Source organism: Salvelinus alpinus, chromosome 19 (assembly GCF_045679555.1).
Source record: "Salvelinus alpinus chromosome 19, SLU_Salpinus.1, whole genome shotgun sequence".
Taxonomy (NCBI): Eukaryota; Metazoa; Chordata; class Actinopteri; order Salmoniformes; family Salmonidae; genus Salvelinus; species Salvelinus alpinus.
The window spans coordinates 41,962,803-41,979,629 of record NC_092104.1 but is presented as its reverse complement, the minus strand read 5'-3'; the positions used below and the strand labels follow the sequence as shown (position 1 = coordinate 41,979,629).

The following is a 16,827-nucleotide window of genomic DNA, read 5'->3' as shown; positions in this document are numbered from 1 at the left end:
ACCCTTTCGCCCCACTCGACGTCGCCTTCCTAATAACAGGGAGCAGGCCATAAACCGTCTCACATCACTTCGCAGGACTTTAGACAAAAAGCCTGACATGAAGCGTCATTTTATTGACTTCATGCAAAAGATGCTGGATAACGACCAAGCCGAACCTTCACCGCCACTAGAGGGAGACAAAGAATGTTGGTATCTACCCATATTTGGTGTTTACCATCCACAAAAGCCTGAACAAATAAGAGTAGTATTTGACTCCAGTGCTAAGTGTCAAGGCGTGTCACTTAACGATGTTCTGCTCAGTGGTCCAGACTTAAACAACACACTCTTGGGTGTCCTAATGCGCTTCCGCAAGGATTGCATTGCACTAACAGCAGATGTGCAACAAATGTTTTACTGTTTTGGTGTACGTGAGGATCACAGAGATTACTTAAGGTTTCTCTGGTATGAAGACAACAATCCAGATAGAAACATAACTGAGTACAGGATGAAAGTCCATGTATTTGGGAACAGCCCTTCACCAGCCGTAGCCATCTACTGCATGAGACGAGCAGCGCTACAGGGTGAGAAGGAACACGGATCAGAACCCAAGCAATATGTAGTGAGGAACTTCTACGTCGATGATGGGCTGACATCAGTAGCTACTACAGAAGAAGCTATCAACATTCTAAGAAAAACACAAGCAATGTTGGCGGAGTCCAACATGAAACTACACAAGATTGCATCCAATAGCAAAACAGTTATGGAAGCCTTCCCTATGGAGGACCGTGCAAAAGACTTAAAAGATCTGGACCTAGGAGTGGATCCTCTCCCCTTTCAACGGAGTCTGGGACTTTCCTGGAACCTGGAAACAGACAGCTTCTCATTCCAGGTGTCCCACAATGAGAAGCCTTTTACGCGGAGAGGCATCCTGTCCACAGTGAATAGTCTTTATGACCCCCTTGGGTTCGTGGCTCCAATAATCAATGCGAGACCCCTAGTGTCAGTGTCAACCGACCCTGACATGCCTGCCATTCTCACACCCTCAATGTTACTGACACAAAAGACCAGCGCTACCTCAGCCCCTTCTGGATACTTCAGCATGAACGACCTTCATGGAAAACAGTGGAAGCAAGTCCAGTGTCTCGCTGACACCTTTTGGAAAAGGTGGAGACAGGAGTACCTGACAACGCTGCAGAGACGCAGAAAATGGACAGCAGAAAAGCCAAATGTAAAAGTGGGAGATGTTGTCTTATTGAAAGACAGTCAGGCACACAGAAATGACTGGCCAGTCGGGCTTGTGGTCAAAACCTTTCCCAGTACTGACAAAAAGGTTAGGAAAGTAGAACTAAAAATTGTCAAGCAAGGAGCTGCTAAGGTGTTTCTGAGACCAATCTCAGAGATTGTTGTTCTTCTTTCTGAAGCATCCTAGAGACAAAAGATAAAAATAGAAAGGACATTATTTGTTTCTTGATATGTTTTATTTCATAGTGGCACAATTTCATTATACCAGGCGGGGAGTGTGCTGCCATCCTGTTAACAGATTATTTTATTACAATGGTTAAGATGGATTTTCATTGTGTTCCATGGTGTTATTTGCCCCCTAGTGGAGCTTTCTGGTACTTAGAATGTACGCAAACAGGAAGTAGAGAATTCGTTCTGCACGCATAGAAGCAGCTAAAAACAACGCTACAGTGCAGGTCTTTCAGTGTAGTTATTTCTTGTCAGGCTTCAGCCTTGGAAAATATTTGTTTAAGTTCGATTCAAGCATTTAGCTAATGATGATAATCTTGTTATTGATAGAGTTTCTTACATATCAATGTTGGTTGGTTGCATTTACTCACACAAATTGTAATGCCTTTCATGTATGATGTTAGCTGTATTACTTTGCTCGTGCGTCATGCAAACGAATTGTAAAATATACAATACTGTAGTTTTGTTACCGATTCTAGTGTAATATGCTTTGTTATTCTACATAGATGGTTGTACATTATTAGAGTAATGAAAGGAGTTAGTCAATTACCATATGAGTAACAATTAGCTATATGGTTTGGCATCATGCCAGATGCATGGTACCTTAGCACGTGCTTTGTATTCATGCAACTTCAAATGTATAATGTACAGCTACAGTATGTCGGTCTGAATTGAATACTAAAGTATATTCTTTTCTGTATTTTGCAGTTTTACAACATAAACGTTTTCAATATATTCATTCAAGAAAAGTCACGCCTTGTGAGTTTTATTGAAGACTTAGTTGTTAGCTATCTGTCTAGTTTTGCATGGGAACGCAACTCAAGGGCAGAATAATAATCATTAAGTCTTATTAAGAAAAATCTACCAATGTAACAATGTATGTGGAAATTGCCTTTGTAGAACCAGTTTATTGGTTGTAATTGTCAATTGGGTAATTGTATGGTCCCGGAAGAGGCAGTGCTTATATGTACCTGTTTGAGCTCCTTTTAGGCTGCGTTTAGACAGTTAGCCTAATTCCGATATTTTCCCCCACTAATTGGTCTTTTGACCAATCACGTCAGATATTTTTCAGAGCTGATCTGATTGTTCAAAATACAAATTAGTTGGGGGGGGATATCAGAATTAGTCTACCTGTGTACGCAGCTTTAGACAGAAACGATTTCTCAACGGGGGGAGGCTGTGCAGTTTTGCTCTCTACCTGTGTCCCTCAGATAGAACAGGTTAAGCCAGATGCAATGTCTTTTGGGCTATTTCCCATGCATATTTGGTCAATCTTCTTGCATGATATGGCACTTTCACCATTGGACATCCAAGACTTGTAAATAAATCTACACTCTAAAAATAAAAGGTTCGCTGCAGGATCCTTCAGGTTAATTTAAGCACCTTTCAGGTTAATTTAAGCACCTATACTCTGCCATCAGTTCGTTTCTGAACCTTTGTCGACTTAAGGGGTGCTTTGAAGAACACTTTTCAGAAGAGAAGTTCGTTTTGGAACCAGCAGTGGACTCGTGCATATAATTAAAATTGAGAACGTTGCTCAAAAGAGGAAGCCTGAAGCGCGCGGTTGGTTGGAGAGACGGGACAGATAAGAGATGACTTGCAACAGATCGACGTGAAAGGTGGGTGAACCTTATAAGATAATAATTAATCAAACTACTATCAAATAATTAAAAGCAATACATGTCATATTTATTTTTCATCAGCTAGCCAAGCTACATTGCCTGTAATGTTAGCTGGTAATTGTAGAACGTTAAGTGTTGGTACGTTTTAGCTAACGTTAGCTAGCTAGATTCAATATTGACAAATGTTAGTCCTCATTTAAACCCATGATACTCTCATCATTGTGTGTGTGTGAGAGCCTGAGCCTGTCTCCATACTCTCCTTCTCAATGTGTGCAAAGCTCTTATTCAAAAGTACCCCTTGTTGAGAGGGCTATGTAAGAATTCTTCAGTGTTCCTACTTGTTAATTCACACTAATAACCTTTTACCACCATTGTGCCTACCCACCCCATAAAGTGCTAGCTTGAATTTTTTTCTTCTCACTGCTCCTCTGACCTCGGTCCCAATAATATGTCATGACATTTCTCCTCTCTACATTTTATTTTAAGGAGGCAAGGCATGATAGAGAATAAATACAAAAAAGAACGTCAGCCGCTTGCTCACGTTGCAAAAGTACAGGAAATGCAGAAGAGGTTTGGGAGGTAAGGGGAAAAAAATAAGCCCAGATGACACTGAAAATGAAGACCCAAGGAAATTGCATATAAATAATTGCCAATGTTTAGTGTGTCAAAGTCGAACTGCTGATCCCAGATCAGTTAAGAGCATAAATAAGATTGTATGAACAGGTGGAGACCTGATATGGGACATTTAGCCTTTTTCTATAGACTTTGTTTGATGCTGTATGTATCAATATTTATATTTGATTTTCAGATTGAGACTGGTGAGGATTCATTCAGTCAGAAGTTACATGTTGAAAAGATGCAGGTGGAGTGCCAAAAGAGACCTAAGTTCCCTACAAGGCAAAAATGAAAAGGACTGAAAAATATACATTTTTCTGAAACAAGGCACCAAGGACATCTTAAAACAGTAACCCGCACTATTTTTTTAGCCATTGTAAGTAGTCAAAAAGTCTGACAGAAATAAATGGTCAAAACTAATGTAACATAGCCAAGTACTGTCATCTGAATCCAAGATATGATGCATTATAAACAAATTGACTTAAGATTTTCTCAGATGAGAATCAAATCCGGTAATTTCATTGCAGAAACTGAGAAGAGGGGTGTGGCTATGGAGTTGCTGAATCTCTACAAGAAGACACTTCTCACACGGAGGAGGCTCACAATGGTAATTTTTTTAAATCAATGTTACTGCATGTAAAATGTACCCTTAACAGTATGCAGCCGTTCTAATTCTATTGATTGTAATCCAGCCTTTTTATTACACACCCTCTAATTTAAGGTTTGAAGGTCACTGCAGCCATTTTGTGCCTCTTACCTCTTCAAAGAAGATCCAAGTGGCTGTACGTCAGACAGGGTATGTATTTCCCAGCAGACAAATAAATAAATGCAAAGTTAGTGCTGTGCTCAATTAAGTTACTGTTTGAAATATGACTTTAGTAACCTTTGACTTTTTTTATTTTTTACTTCTTGCAATATGTAAAATGTCCTATCACTTACCAGAACAATAGAGGGGAATCCCTGTTCAGATGAAAGCCACATCAAGCTCTTCCTGGATGGAGAAAAGCCGGAGGACATCTCCATGGGATTGGGAGTGGCAATGGGGGTCATTTCCTTCATATTGAGTATGCAGCATCAGTAAAAAGCACTAGGCTGTTAATTCAGAAATGTGTTCTGGGAATTGATGAGGGGTTAAATTACCAACAATTGTTGTATGAATGGCAAACTTTTTGCTGTAGAAGGATAAGGGAAATCTGAGATTTCTGTGATGTTTGCAAGTGAATGTGACTTTAGTCGATAAAATTAAGTTTGCCACTCAATGTAATTTGTATTTTGTTACAATTCATAATAGATTACATAGGACAGGTTCCTACAGGAACCTTAACACCCTAAAAAGGTGCTTTGAGGAAACTTTAAAAGGTTCCTCAGGGAAAAGGTTCCTGGAAGCACCATAAGGGGATCTGCTGGTATTGCAATCTGAGGAACCTTTTTTTAGAATGTACACTAAGCACATCAACCTGCCTTCTGATTTCATGCCCTATTTTACATCAGTGTGTTGTAGACCAAATATTGAAAAGAGTGGTCTGGTGGCCTCAGACATTTGTAGTTTGACAAGTCATTACATTTCTTTTACTTGAATTGACTTGTGCTTAGAATACCCGACTTGCTTGTGACTGTCCCACCTTTGCATGGCTGTAACAAGACACTCAGAATGTATTGGTTGGATTTGAGGGTGAGGTATTCCAGATCGGAAGAAAAGGACTTGTTCCTGTATGTTGCGACAATCACACCATGAGTTATGAAACACCCCTCACATTTTCCTGGAGTTATTTCTTCCTACCCGTACGATGGATGAGAACCCTGGCGGGTGGGTTGGCTAGACAAATTGAAGAACCACATTTCTGTACAGATTGTCGCAGTTCCTTATGTCCCTCTGAAAAAAGGTCCTCGCACACCTTATTTTAGAGAATTTACATTAGCAAGTAATATAAGCAGAAAGCCTTAGTCCTTTAAAATCACGGACACCTGTGCTAATGTCATGCATGGTCACTGACACTAACAAATTATGGCCATTCCCATGGATGCGTTACATTTCTTTTGTACCTGATATTCTATCATTTATTGGTGACTTTCTGCTGTGTTGTGAAATTTGTTCTATTGGCTTATGTCCCTATCCTTCTGGGATGTGATTGCCATGTCACTGGTCCGGCCATCAAATAAATACAAATGTTTATCCAGGCGAGCAGATTTAAGGTTAAACAAAACTAGGATGTCTCCTTCAAGCTCACATTTAAAGGTCCAGTGCAGCTGTTTATTTCAATTGAGTATCTTACTGTGAATAATGGTCAATGAAAAACAATTGCTTCTAAGCAAAGTGCCATTTTTCAAACAGAATTAGTTAAGACTGAGGGGTCTAATTGGAGGTATATGTAACTGGAAAACCAGATGTTATTGGCAGAAGTCATTGGTCTAGTGATGTCAACTGGCTGTCCAAAAACCCCACCCAGCCAGACAAGCTGAAATTTCAGTGGGTCTTTAAGCAGCTTACACTAAAGTGCATTCAGAATTTTAGTATGAAAATCAGGAATACCTTGCCCCTTTAAATTTAGCTTAACTGTTTACTCATGGGAATTGGCAAAATTGAAATGTTCCTTAAACAGTTCACCTGCCAGGCCAAACATTACATTCTCTACTTTGTATTTGTTACTGAATTATCGAGTATTAAAAATGTGGGTTAGTTACAAAGACCAAAAATGACACGGGTGTGAGAGACTATGGTCTCAGTGGCACCACAACGCCAGTGTGCAGAGTTAATGTCAATGCTCTTTGACAACTATAACCACATTACTCTAACTGGATGGAAAAGTCAATATTTAACAGGAAGTGTCTTTATAAAAGCCAACTGAACGTTGTTTTGACATGGTGGGATCTTTGTAAATGGCAGTGGAAACACATGTGAAGGTTGTTTCATGAACTGAAATAAAACATCCCAGAAATGGCCATATGCACAAAAAGCATCTCAAATTGTGCACACATGTTAGTGAGAATTTTCTCCTTTGCCAAGATAATCAGCAATCTGACGTGTGGCATAGCAAGAAGCTGAATAAACCGGTGCACCTTGTCAAAACAATGCCACAGATGTCTCAAGTTTAGGGAGTGTGCAATTGGCATGCTGATTACTGGAATGTTTACCATGCCACCTCCAGTTTGAGAATTTGGCAGTATATCCAAATCGGCCTCAACTGCAAACCTATGTCGTGTGGGTGAGTGGTATGCTGATGTCAAAGTTAAGTGCCCCATGGGGTTGTGTTATGGGCAGGTAAAAGCTATGGACAAAAATTGCATTTTATCAATAGCAATTTGAATGCACAAAAATACCATGAGCCTGAGACCCATTTTAAATCTTATTCCTAGTCATGTGAATTCTAGATTATGGCCTAATGAAAAACCTTTAAATCCTTAGTGTCATCTTTCAAGTCCTTAATTTACAGCATTACCCTTAGGCAGATTTTTTTTTTTGTCCCATCCCTCCTGCTAATTGGGCAACTTGTCAAGTTCAGAACAGCTGTCAGTCAAAATCAATACAGCGCAGAGCCCTGAAGTCATAGCACACTGCGTTCCAATTTAGGCACTGGTCAGTGCCTGAATCTGCCATTTTCAACCTGTATATGGTAGGAGTACAAAGGGCTACATATCAAATGTAGCAACCCGTGGTGTAAAGTACTAAGGACAAACTTACAATTTTACCCATTACATTCCTAAAGACAGTCATTTTTACATCATACATTTTCCCTGACAAACAAAAGTACTCGTTACATTGACAAGACGATGGGCCAAGACAGCTGTCATCTCTACTGTCTCCGATTTGGCGGACTCACTAAACAAATGCTTAATTTGTAAATTAATTCTGAGTGTTTGTGCCCCTTGCTAGCTGTGAATAAAATTAAGAAAATTGTGCCATCTGGTTTGCTTAATAAAAACTATTTGAAATTAATGTACATTTGATTAAGTGCATTTCCATTTTTTGATAAAGTATATTTAAAACCAAACACTTCAAGTAGAATTTTACTGGGTGACTAACTTTCTATTAAGGCATCTTTACTTTTACTCAAGTATGACAATTGGAGTACTTTCCACCACTGCATATAACTTTTGAGAATCTTAAAAGCCCTTGTTTTATCATTTAAATACTGTTCAAAGGCAAAGTCATTATACAATGTGGTCAGAACCAAATTAGTTATTTTCATTGCCTAAAGGTAGAAATCAAGTCCACTGTTTACTTGTGTAGAGCTACTCAAAAGGCAATCCCTATGGACCAAAATTATGATTGGAAATGTGTATAAAAAAAACAAGCCCATAGAAAATGCAACATCCTTTATTGATTAGGCATAAAATATGCAGTTTAATTAGTTACGCCACAGATGACACCACTTCCTGTGAAATACAAAAAAAATTGTTTTAGGCAAAACTTAAAGCTGATTTGCTTTTAAATACAATTTAAAACAGCCTACTGTACCTCTGAAAAGTTAGTTTCGTCAGGTGAAGGTTGTGTAGAGGGAGAATCTCCAAGTTTCTCCAAGTCAGTCATACTGGTCTGCTTTACCACAGGGCCGGCTCGCCTAGGAATGGAAAAGGAGAATAGATTCAATCTATTGCCAAACAGCTCACATTAGAAAGCATTATAACACAAGAAACCTAGTAGATTGATATGTTCAACTAAATGGCGGAGCCATACAAGCAGTTGGGATGGCTTACCTTGTGTTTGCAATCTTCCTCCTGACCACAGCAACAAGGACACTGATAACTACAATCCCAGCACAGAGACCAACAGCCCCATAGATTAGTGGGCCTTGCATGGTATTGGCGAGCTGGTCTTGGCAGGAGTCTCCACTGTAGCCTAGACCACAGGCACAGGAGGTGCCCCCATTGGTCTCCACACACTCCCCATTCCCATTACAGCGCTTCTCGCTACACTGCTGCTTGACATCCAGGTTTCTCACCAGCCCACTGTTGTCCAGAGTGGTAGAGCCAGGATCTGCAGACATGGGAATGCTGGGGCTTGGCAGCAGGGTTGGAGCTTTAGACTGGACTTCAGACTGCCCTTTGAGATGGACACCTGGTGGAGAATATCAGACTAGTTTTGTATTCAATAGAGGTTAGGTTATGACAGCGAATCATGGTCCTGGGAACCCTAAGAGCTGCATATTTGTTTGCCTTACTACATAACTGAATTAAATAAAAGCTTGTGTTAACCACTTGAGGTGTGTAGCGCTAAGGATCCTCTAGGACCAGGTGTGGGAAATGCTGAGTTACAGCTAAGATTGTTAATTTCAGGCATTGCTAATAGAAATCTCACAATTCTCATCCGAGGTGTCAAGGCAGTCAGGACGCCCATCACAGAACTTCTCCAGGGGGAGGCATGTGTGCCCGTCCAGACAGGGTCTACTACCAGCTGGGCAGTGCTGGTCTAGGGCACAGTGTGTGGCATTGACTGGTCGATGGCCATGGGCACACCTACATGTCCTACCACCAGGGACAGCCAGACACAAGTGACTGCAGTCTCCATTCCCATCTGAGCAGAAGTTGAAACCTAGAAATAGATGTGTATGAGGAAGAGTAAAATGTGAATAGTCTCAGTAAATAGAGTAGTGTGCAAATGTTGTGGCCTTTCTTACCCATCTGGCTGGACTTGCTGTAGGCCTTCAAACTGACAACTTCAGTGTTGACCTCAAACCAAAGTGTCTTGATCAGTTGGTCATCTCTATACCAAACTTGGGTCGTGTCTGAAACATTTGATATGTTAACCAGCAATGATAATCCAAAACCATGGTGAAAGAACCATTATCCTTAGTAATACTTTGATTAATGTATCAGAGCCATCTGGCTACAGTAATGTGGCACTGAGTACTGGCAATGGCAGCTGTGTTAATAAAGAATAATCTACATTACCATGGTCTGTCACCCAGAGGAGCATGCCGTTGCTGAGCGCAAATGCAGTAAGGCCATCCCCAGTTGTAAACTCATTGTATCCAGAACCATCAACTCTGACAGAGCCGATCACCCCAGCACCTGGAACATAAAATAAAGTATTCCATCACCACCTATAGATTGACTTAAAGTGAGGGTTTGTATTGTATAACAATGGTTCCTCACCGATGTCAGCCCAGTAAATCTCCCCGCCATCATTGGTGAAAGTCAGGGAGGTGGGCTGCACAGCATCCTTCCAAACCGGAACTCGCTTCCCCCCGTCCATGTGAGCACACTCCACATGAGCACCTTCCCCCTGCTTGGCCAGGTTGGTAAAACAGAGTCTTCCACTAAGTGGGTGAAGAGCTATGGACTCCAGACTTCCCATATCATGAATTAACACAGCAGTGTGTTCCCCATTGGAAGAGGTGACCTGCAGGCGTGGCTGTTTGGTGCTACTCCAGTATACGTTGAGGGTTATCCAGTCTAGAGCCAGGGCTGTAACAGTGTCCCCTTTAAGTTGAAGGAACTGGCCGCGAGGCACCAAGCTGGTCTCCTTCAGCTTGAAGAGGCCTACAGAAGACTGGCCAGAGTCAGCCAGGTACAGGATCTTGTCTCGTAGGGTGTAATCCAACATGGCTGCCTCATTGACATTGGCAAGAGGTAGGGAGATGTGCTCAGGCCAGGTCTTCAGGCCCACAGCACTGAGCATGGTCTGCAGGTATATCTAGAGACACATACGTCTAAGTGCATGGTGGTGGAGAACTTTGTCATTTACTCCTGAATAACTGCACACAAGTAGCACGCAAAGCCAATCGGGCTTCCAGACTCAAAGTACAGGTTACTACTGAGAGCTTACATGATGTTACCAGGCATTCCTAAGAGCTTTTCATTTGAGAGGACAGGGACTATAATTCATTAACATGTAGCATTGAATATAGTGCAGTGGGTAAACCTGAGTGGGCAGAGTCCTACCTGTGTCACAACAGTTGGAGACAACACCAAGAGGAAGGCAGAGTTGACCAGGTTGGAGCAGTTGAGGCCATCATCCGCTAGGAGCAGACCAGAGGGACACTTGCAAACCCCTTTGGGGCCAGGGGCCAACACACACAGGTGAGAGCAACGAAGTTTCTCACAGGGACTATCGGTGCTTGTTTGCAGCAGTGGATGAATGACCTGCACCCCCAGATACATGCAAATCATTAAGCACACATTTGCATACAAACATGTTCTTTGTGCAATTACAGCAAACCCATGAGATTGCCATCTTATTTAGGTGAAAATAAAATTTCTTACAATTCACACATTGAAATTGGGGAAAAGATACTTGCTTTGAGTCCAAAGGGTTGTGCAGGTCGTTTTAGTATAACTTGACGGTTCTTTCCAGTGATTTTATTAGCCCCTTGAATAGTTCCCCTCTTGGTGTCTGACCAGTAGAGCAGGTCATTGAAAACTGTGACCGAGAACGGGTTGGTGGTCTCCGTCAACTGCAGAATCTTCAGGAGGGAAAGGAACAGATAGCAGACATTGAAATATGGCTATCCAACTCAGGTAGGATTTCATTTTAAGCACCATTACACTACAAGTTTGATCTAGTCCTATGCAAACAACCATCCATTTGTAGTACCTTGATATCCCCGCCATCCAGGGTGGCTGAGCCAATGCACCCAAGCTTCTTGTCTGTCCAGTAGAGCCGCTCCCCTATTGGGTCCACAGCCAGACTGCCTGGCCAGCTGAGGCTGTGACTGACCACCACTCTCCTCTCAGACCCATCCATTCCTGCCCGCTCAATCTTTGCCTCGTTACTAATCTCTGACCAGAACATGAGCCTGCAATTAAATCCAAATCAATGTTTATTGTTGATTACTGAAAAGGTCTCTCCTGAAAACACAATACATATTCATTAAATAACATGAGCCTACAATAGGACAGCGGTTAGGTTGACACCAATTCAATAAGACCCCGTCCCTGATCAAGATTGTTACGCAGCATGTATTAATTTAGTCAAAATCACCCTTCTCCAAACAAATACAAAAGCACTAGAATGTTTGGGTGGGTGCTATTCATCGGTCACAACTACAAAATATACTTGCCCCTTCTGTGGCAGGAGTGCCAGAGAGAGAGGTTGTTCAAAGTCCTTGTCAAGAATGACAGTGAGATCCAGAGCCCTCGTAATGGTTGAGTTTAATCCAATAGCAATAATCCGACCACCTCCAATGCCATCAATCCAGTACAGGTTTCTCCCTACCCAGTCAACAGCAATGCAGTCAGATTTGATGCCTGTAGAGATCAAAATGTGTAACAATAAGTGAACAAATAACTTTGCCCTGTTGTTTTCAGTGGCATTTACAGCCTCAATTGTTATGCTTAATTTAACCATAATACTAACCTTTGAAAAGGGTTCCTCGTTTTTTTTGGTCTAGAGAGGACCACTTTATGCTCTCTGAATCCAGGCTGACCCAGAACACCCTCTGATCCCTCCAGTCATAGTCCACAGACAGGATGGCTTTCTTAGCAGAGGACACCAGGACATCCAGACTACTGCTTCTCAGCCCAACAAGGAACAGGTCTGTCTGCACAGAGGCCAGAAGATACGGCTCACCTGTGGGAAAAGAATGTGGGTTGGTATAGACCTACTGTGTGACGTATACGAGTACTTCAGCCAACATACCCTGCATTCCAAAAGTCAGTTCACTGTCGTGCACATTCATCCCCAATTTCTTTTTTAAAAATCAAGCAGAGGGAATTTCCATGATTGTCACTAAGCCTTGATATTTTACCCATGATCTTGCAGCGGCGCCCATCAGATTCCAGCAGGTAACCAGGGTTGCAGTGACAGTGGAAGGAGCCCTGAGTGTTTACGCATGAGTGGCTGCAAACAACTTGTCTACCACCTTCACACTCATCAATATCACCACAGGACACTGCATCCTTGTCGAGCTGGTAACCAGCCTTACACCCACACCTCTTTATGGGAGAGAAACAGAATCGGTAGAGGTGGTCAAAGACAATGCAGATAAGTAAAAACAAAGCGGTCTCAAGTTGAGAGCATTTCCCCATTACTCACTGTTCCCTGTGGTGTGCTGTAGCAGTTTTGGACACATAGGGCTTTGTCTGGACACTTGGTTTCGCAGTCGCCACCCTCATCAGAACCATCAGCACAGTTTCTGACCAAGTTACACACCAGGGCTGTGTCCAAACACTCCGACATACTAGCACACTGGAACTGGTGAGAGGGGCATGTTTCCACCTGACCACCTATTAACAGATGTACAAAAACACCAAACTTAGTCGATTTTTACTCATGTCTGAATAATTGAAAGGCTTATTAATTTACTATTACAAATTCAGTTTCAACATAACAATCAAATAATTAACAAAACATCCATAGCTAGAATAAGTATATTTTTACGTACATCCTGCCTCGTCACTTTCGTCAGCACAGTCCTTTGTTCCATCACATCTCCATGCTTTGGGAACACATTGGCTCTTTGATGTACAGGCCCACTGGAACTCCCCACACTTCAATTGGAACATCTTGCAATCCTGAAAGAATTCAATATACTGTATTCTATCCAAGTTGAGCTACTAGCCTCGTAAATACCACTGCGCTATCGTATAGCGAACAGCCGTGCAAGCTCGTGAGATCAGGTGGCTTGAGGCTATCCTAAATCAATTAAGAGTAATAAATAAGGCTGTAACCCATTGAACTCAATTCTACAAATCTCTAACATTACCCATCCTGCCTGTCAGTTTCTGCCCCCTTGCCAACTCCTTATGGAATTGTCATGTGAAACAGACTTGCACCCAGGCCAAATATTCCCACCTTTTCATCAGAGCCATCTTTACAGTCCTGCTCCCCATCACAGACCCACTCCTCCAGCAGACACTCCTGGCTGTGTGGGCAGCGGCGGTTGGTGGTGCACTGGGGGGGCTTGGTGCAGCTCTCCTCGTCAGAGTGGTCCCAACAGTCAGGATGCCCGTCGCAGCGCATGCTTATAGATGCACACTGACCACTGGTGCAACGGAACTCCCCACTGCTGCAGCTCTCATCAGCTATGGGTAAAGGGGACCAAACGGCAACTTCTTAAATTGAACTTCCTCTAAAATCGAGCAGTTTGGACAAGATTTGACAGTTTCAACATGGCCCCAGTTCTGCTTAAGTTTAAAGGTTCCTTGGAAATGAAACTAACCGCAGTTGGCCTCGTCGGTGCCGTCCAGGCAGTCCCTCTCGCCATCACAGAGGAAGGTGTCAGGGAGGCAGCGGGTCTTGTCGTCACAGTGGTGACCACAGCCCTCCATGGGCTTCAGGCAGTGCATCTCATCAGAACGGTCCTGACACTGGGCCACCCCGTCACACACCTGCCTCTGGTCAACGCACTTCTTCCCATGGGCACACTGAAACTGGCCTGAACATACAGTACAGTTTAAGAGCAGTCAATGACAATGAAATGGTGACCTGTGAGGAATATTTCTAAGACGGAACTCTAAACATGCACACCATGCAGTGGTCTATGCAACTGTTCTGTGTGTACATGTTCAATGGGTTGGAGTGAATTCCAGGTAGTTAAAGTTTACACTGAACATGTATTACTAGAGAGCAGTACTGCCATGTACAGAATAAAAGCACGGGGAGGAATATGCTTTTCAAAATGTCAAACTACTATCCATGTTTATTTTTTTATGTTGACTGATTCTTACCACTTCCACATTCTAATGAACACCCTTCCTCATCGGAGCCATCTTTACAATCTGCCTCTCCATCACACACATGGCTGTAAAGCACACACTCAATATTGTTCTGGCATGGTTTAGTGCCAAAAATACACTTGAGGGGTGCTGGTGCCGACATTGAGGTGGCATTCCCTTCGTTGTTGCCGTCATAATCTTCAGCAACAAAATAGCGATGATTTTTATGATCATCAGTGGAGTCTGAATCTAAGGGTGAAATACTGACTTTAGTATCAAAGGACAAGAGGCAATAAATTATAGCGCAACTTGTGTATAGATAAATAAGGACCATGTTTAACAAAACTCAAGCAAGTGCCAGTGAGGGGGCATTACCACAGTTGGCCTCGTCGGTGCCGTCCAGGCAGTCCCTCTCGCCATCACAGAGGAAGGTGTCAGGGAGGCAGCGGGTCTTGTCGTCACAGTGGTGAGCACAGCCCTCCATGGGCTTCAGACAGTGCATCTCATCAGAACGGTCCTGACACTGGGCCACCCCGTCACACACCTGCCTCTGGTCAATGCACTTCATCCCATGGGCACACTGAAACTCACCTGAACATACAGTACAGTTTAAGAGCAGTCAATGGTGACCTGTGAGGAATATTTCTAAGAGGGAATTCTAAACATGCAGTGGTCTATGCAACTATGTTCTGTGTGTATATGTTCAATTGGTATTTGAGTGAATGCAAATAAGCTAGATAGTTCAAAATGTTGCTACAGTAAGCATGTATTACACAAGCACTATACCCCACCTTCTGCGGTTACTGTACCACCAACTGAATTTCTCTGCCTGAAGTACCCCCTCATGTGCATTTTACCAGTAGGCCAATGGTCTCATTAGTCTTGAAGTACCCCCTGTGGATAGGCCATGTAAAACCGAGGGAGCCTAGTAGCCCTGGTTGGGAACAACTGCACTAGAGCAGTATTGTCTTATACAATAAACCAGGGGGAGGAATATGCTTTTCAAAATGTCATACATTTCTAAGCACCGGTTCTTACCATTTTCACATTCCAATGAACAGGTTTGCTCATCTGAGCCATCTTTACAATCTGCATCTCCATCACACACATGGCTGTAAAGAACACACTCAGTCTTGTCCTGACATGGTTTAGTGCCAAAAGGACACTTGAGGGGTGCTGGTGCAGACATGGTGGTAAACCCTTTGTAGTTGCTCGATTCATTTTCAGAAACTTCAACATCATGATGATTTTTATGACCATCAGAGTCTGAATCTGGGGAGAGTGTGAAACTGACTTTAGTGTCAAAGGACAAGATGCAATAAATCGACATGCATTTACATAAGTTGAAAGATGTAATAGGGACCATGTTTAATCAAAACTCAAGCAATAGTGACAGTGAGGGGGGGCATTACCACAGTTGGCCTCGTCGGTGCCGTCCAGGCAGTCGTCCTCGCCGTCACAGAGGAAGGTTTTAGGGAGGCAGCGGGTTGTGTTGTCACAGTGGTGAGCACAGCCCTCCATGTCCTTTAGGCAGTCCACCTCATCAGAACGGTCCTGACACTGGGCCACCCCGTCACACACCTGCTTCTGGTCAATGCACTTCTTCCCATGGGTACACAGAAACTGTCCTAAATGAATGGATGAAACACTACTTCAAATGTTGGGGGGACAGAGATGTAACTGAAACTGATGATTTTATTGATGTAAAGATTCTGGAGCCCATCCTTCCTTGAGGAAATCACTGATAACACTAGATTGGTGAAAGCAATGGAAATCGAGTGGAAACCTTTAGTGCATGTGACAGTGCAGTCCTCCTCATCAGAGCCATCCCTACAGTCGACTTCTCCGTCACACACATGCTGGTAGAGAATACACTCAGAGCCATCCTTGCAGGGTTTAGTGCCCAGGTTGCATTTCAATGGAGTCCGCACAGCTGCACGCAAAACTATTTGGAAGTAAAAAATAAATTCTCTAAATATGAGATGTCTGAACAACGACAAAGGAATTAAAGGTAATAATTTCTGTGAATAACAATGTGGATTGTAGAGGGCGGCCTAGTCACAAGTTTTGGTACAATTGGGCATTCACATACTGTTAGACATATCGGAAGTTGAGTTACAACTGGAAAGTTTCACTTGAATGACTAAATCATAATTACAAGTGGGAAACAGATTTTTTTTTTTTTTACCAAAGTTGAGAACTGACCTTTCACCTCAACCAAAGACAAAGCTATTGGCAATTCCAAACATCAGTGTTGATAACGTAGTTAGCCAAATGTATTATTAGCAACATTGGCTACTTTATGAAGCTAGCTAAATTCTTACTGGTGGCAGATATAGTCCAACGCCAAAAACACAAGCTTAACGGATTGGTGAAAGCCGTCAACCACAAGCATGCCCCATTACTCACCTGAGATCTCCAAAATTGCTATACACAGAAGCAGATAGAAAGCCATGCCTGATGAATGCAAGATGACCAAGTAATGCATGTGCTCAGGTCAAGGATTTTTATAATGATGCCAGGTGATACTAATTGAACATTGAAC

The 16,827-nt window shown here is 42.6% G+C and overlaps 1 protein-coding gene and 1 long non-coding RNA gene across 3 annotated transcripts; one reads left to right on the top strand and one right to left on the bottom strand.

Moving 5' to 3' along the window:
- The first annotated feature begins 2,335 nt into the window (after positions 1-2,335).
- LOC139545634 (uncharacterized) lies at positions 2,336-4,945 on the top strand. 2 transcript variants are annotated; one of them, XR_011669102.1, is made up of 6 exons: positions 2,556-3,068; positions 3,558-3,650; positions 3,880-4,062; positions 4,214-4,293; positions 4,408-4,482; positions 4,629-4,945. It is a non-coding gene; the product is annotated as an uncharacterized lncRNA (long non-coding RNA). The 2 variants fall into 2 exon arrangements; XR_011669101.1 differs by having other exon boundaries at positions 2,336-3,068; positions 4,214-4,482.
- Positions 4,946-7,985: 3,040 nt separating this feature from the next.
- Positions 7,986-16,794, bottom strand: LOC139545632 (low-density lipoprotein receptor-related protein 4-like). The gene is made up of 23 exons (XM_071353607.1): positions 16,692-16,794; positions 16,069-16,227; positions 15,695-15,910; positions 15,321-15,554; positions 14,658-14,873; positions 14,295-14,531; positions 13,787-14,002; positions 13,420-13,649; positions 13,010-13,139; positions 12,661-12,851; positions 12,374-12,560; positions 11,983-12,195; positions 11,687-11,873; positions 11,221-11,422; positions 10,925-11,089; positions 10,569-10,769; positions 9,780-10,320; positions 9,576-9,695; positions 9,302-9,409; positions 8,983-9,216; positions 8,382-8,742; positions 8,143-8,245; positions 7,986-8,060 (listed from the first exon to the last, which is right to left on the bottom strand). The coding sequence occupies exons 1-23, from the start codon at positions 16,768-16,770 to the stop codon at positions 8,037-8,039; spliced, it is 4,554 nt and encodes a 1,517-aa protein (XP_071209708.1). The 5' UTR covers positions 16,771-16,794; the 3' UTR covers positions 7,986-8,036.
- Between the last annotated feature and the right edge of the window lie 33 nt (positions 16,795-16,827).

What these genes read in the sequence shown, in the direction of transcription:
- LOC139545632 (XM_071353607.1), bottom strand. Translation starts at nt 16,770, where the DNA reads ATGCATTACTTGGTCATCTTGCATTCATCAGGCATGGCTTTCTATCTG. An exon ending in CACCGACGAGGCCAACTGTG is followed by an intron (nt 14,532 to 14,657) that starts GTAATGCCCCCT and finishes TTTCACCCTTAG; the next exon opens with ATTCAGACTCCACTGATGAT. An exon ending in AGGAAGATTGCAAACACAAG is followed by an intron (nt 8,246 to 8,381) that starts GTAAGCCATCCC and finishes TTCCATTCCTAG; the next exon opens with GCGAGCCGGCCCTGTGGTAA.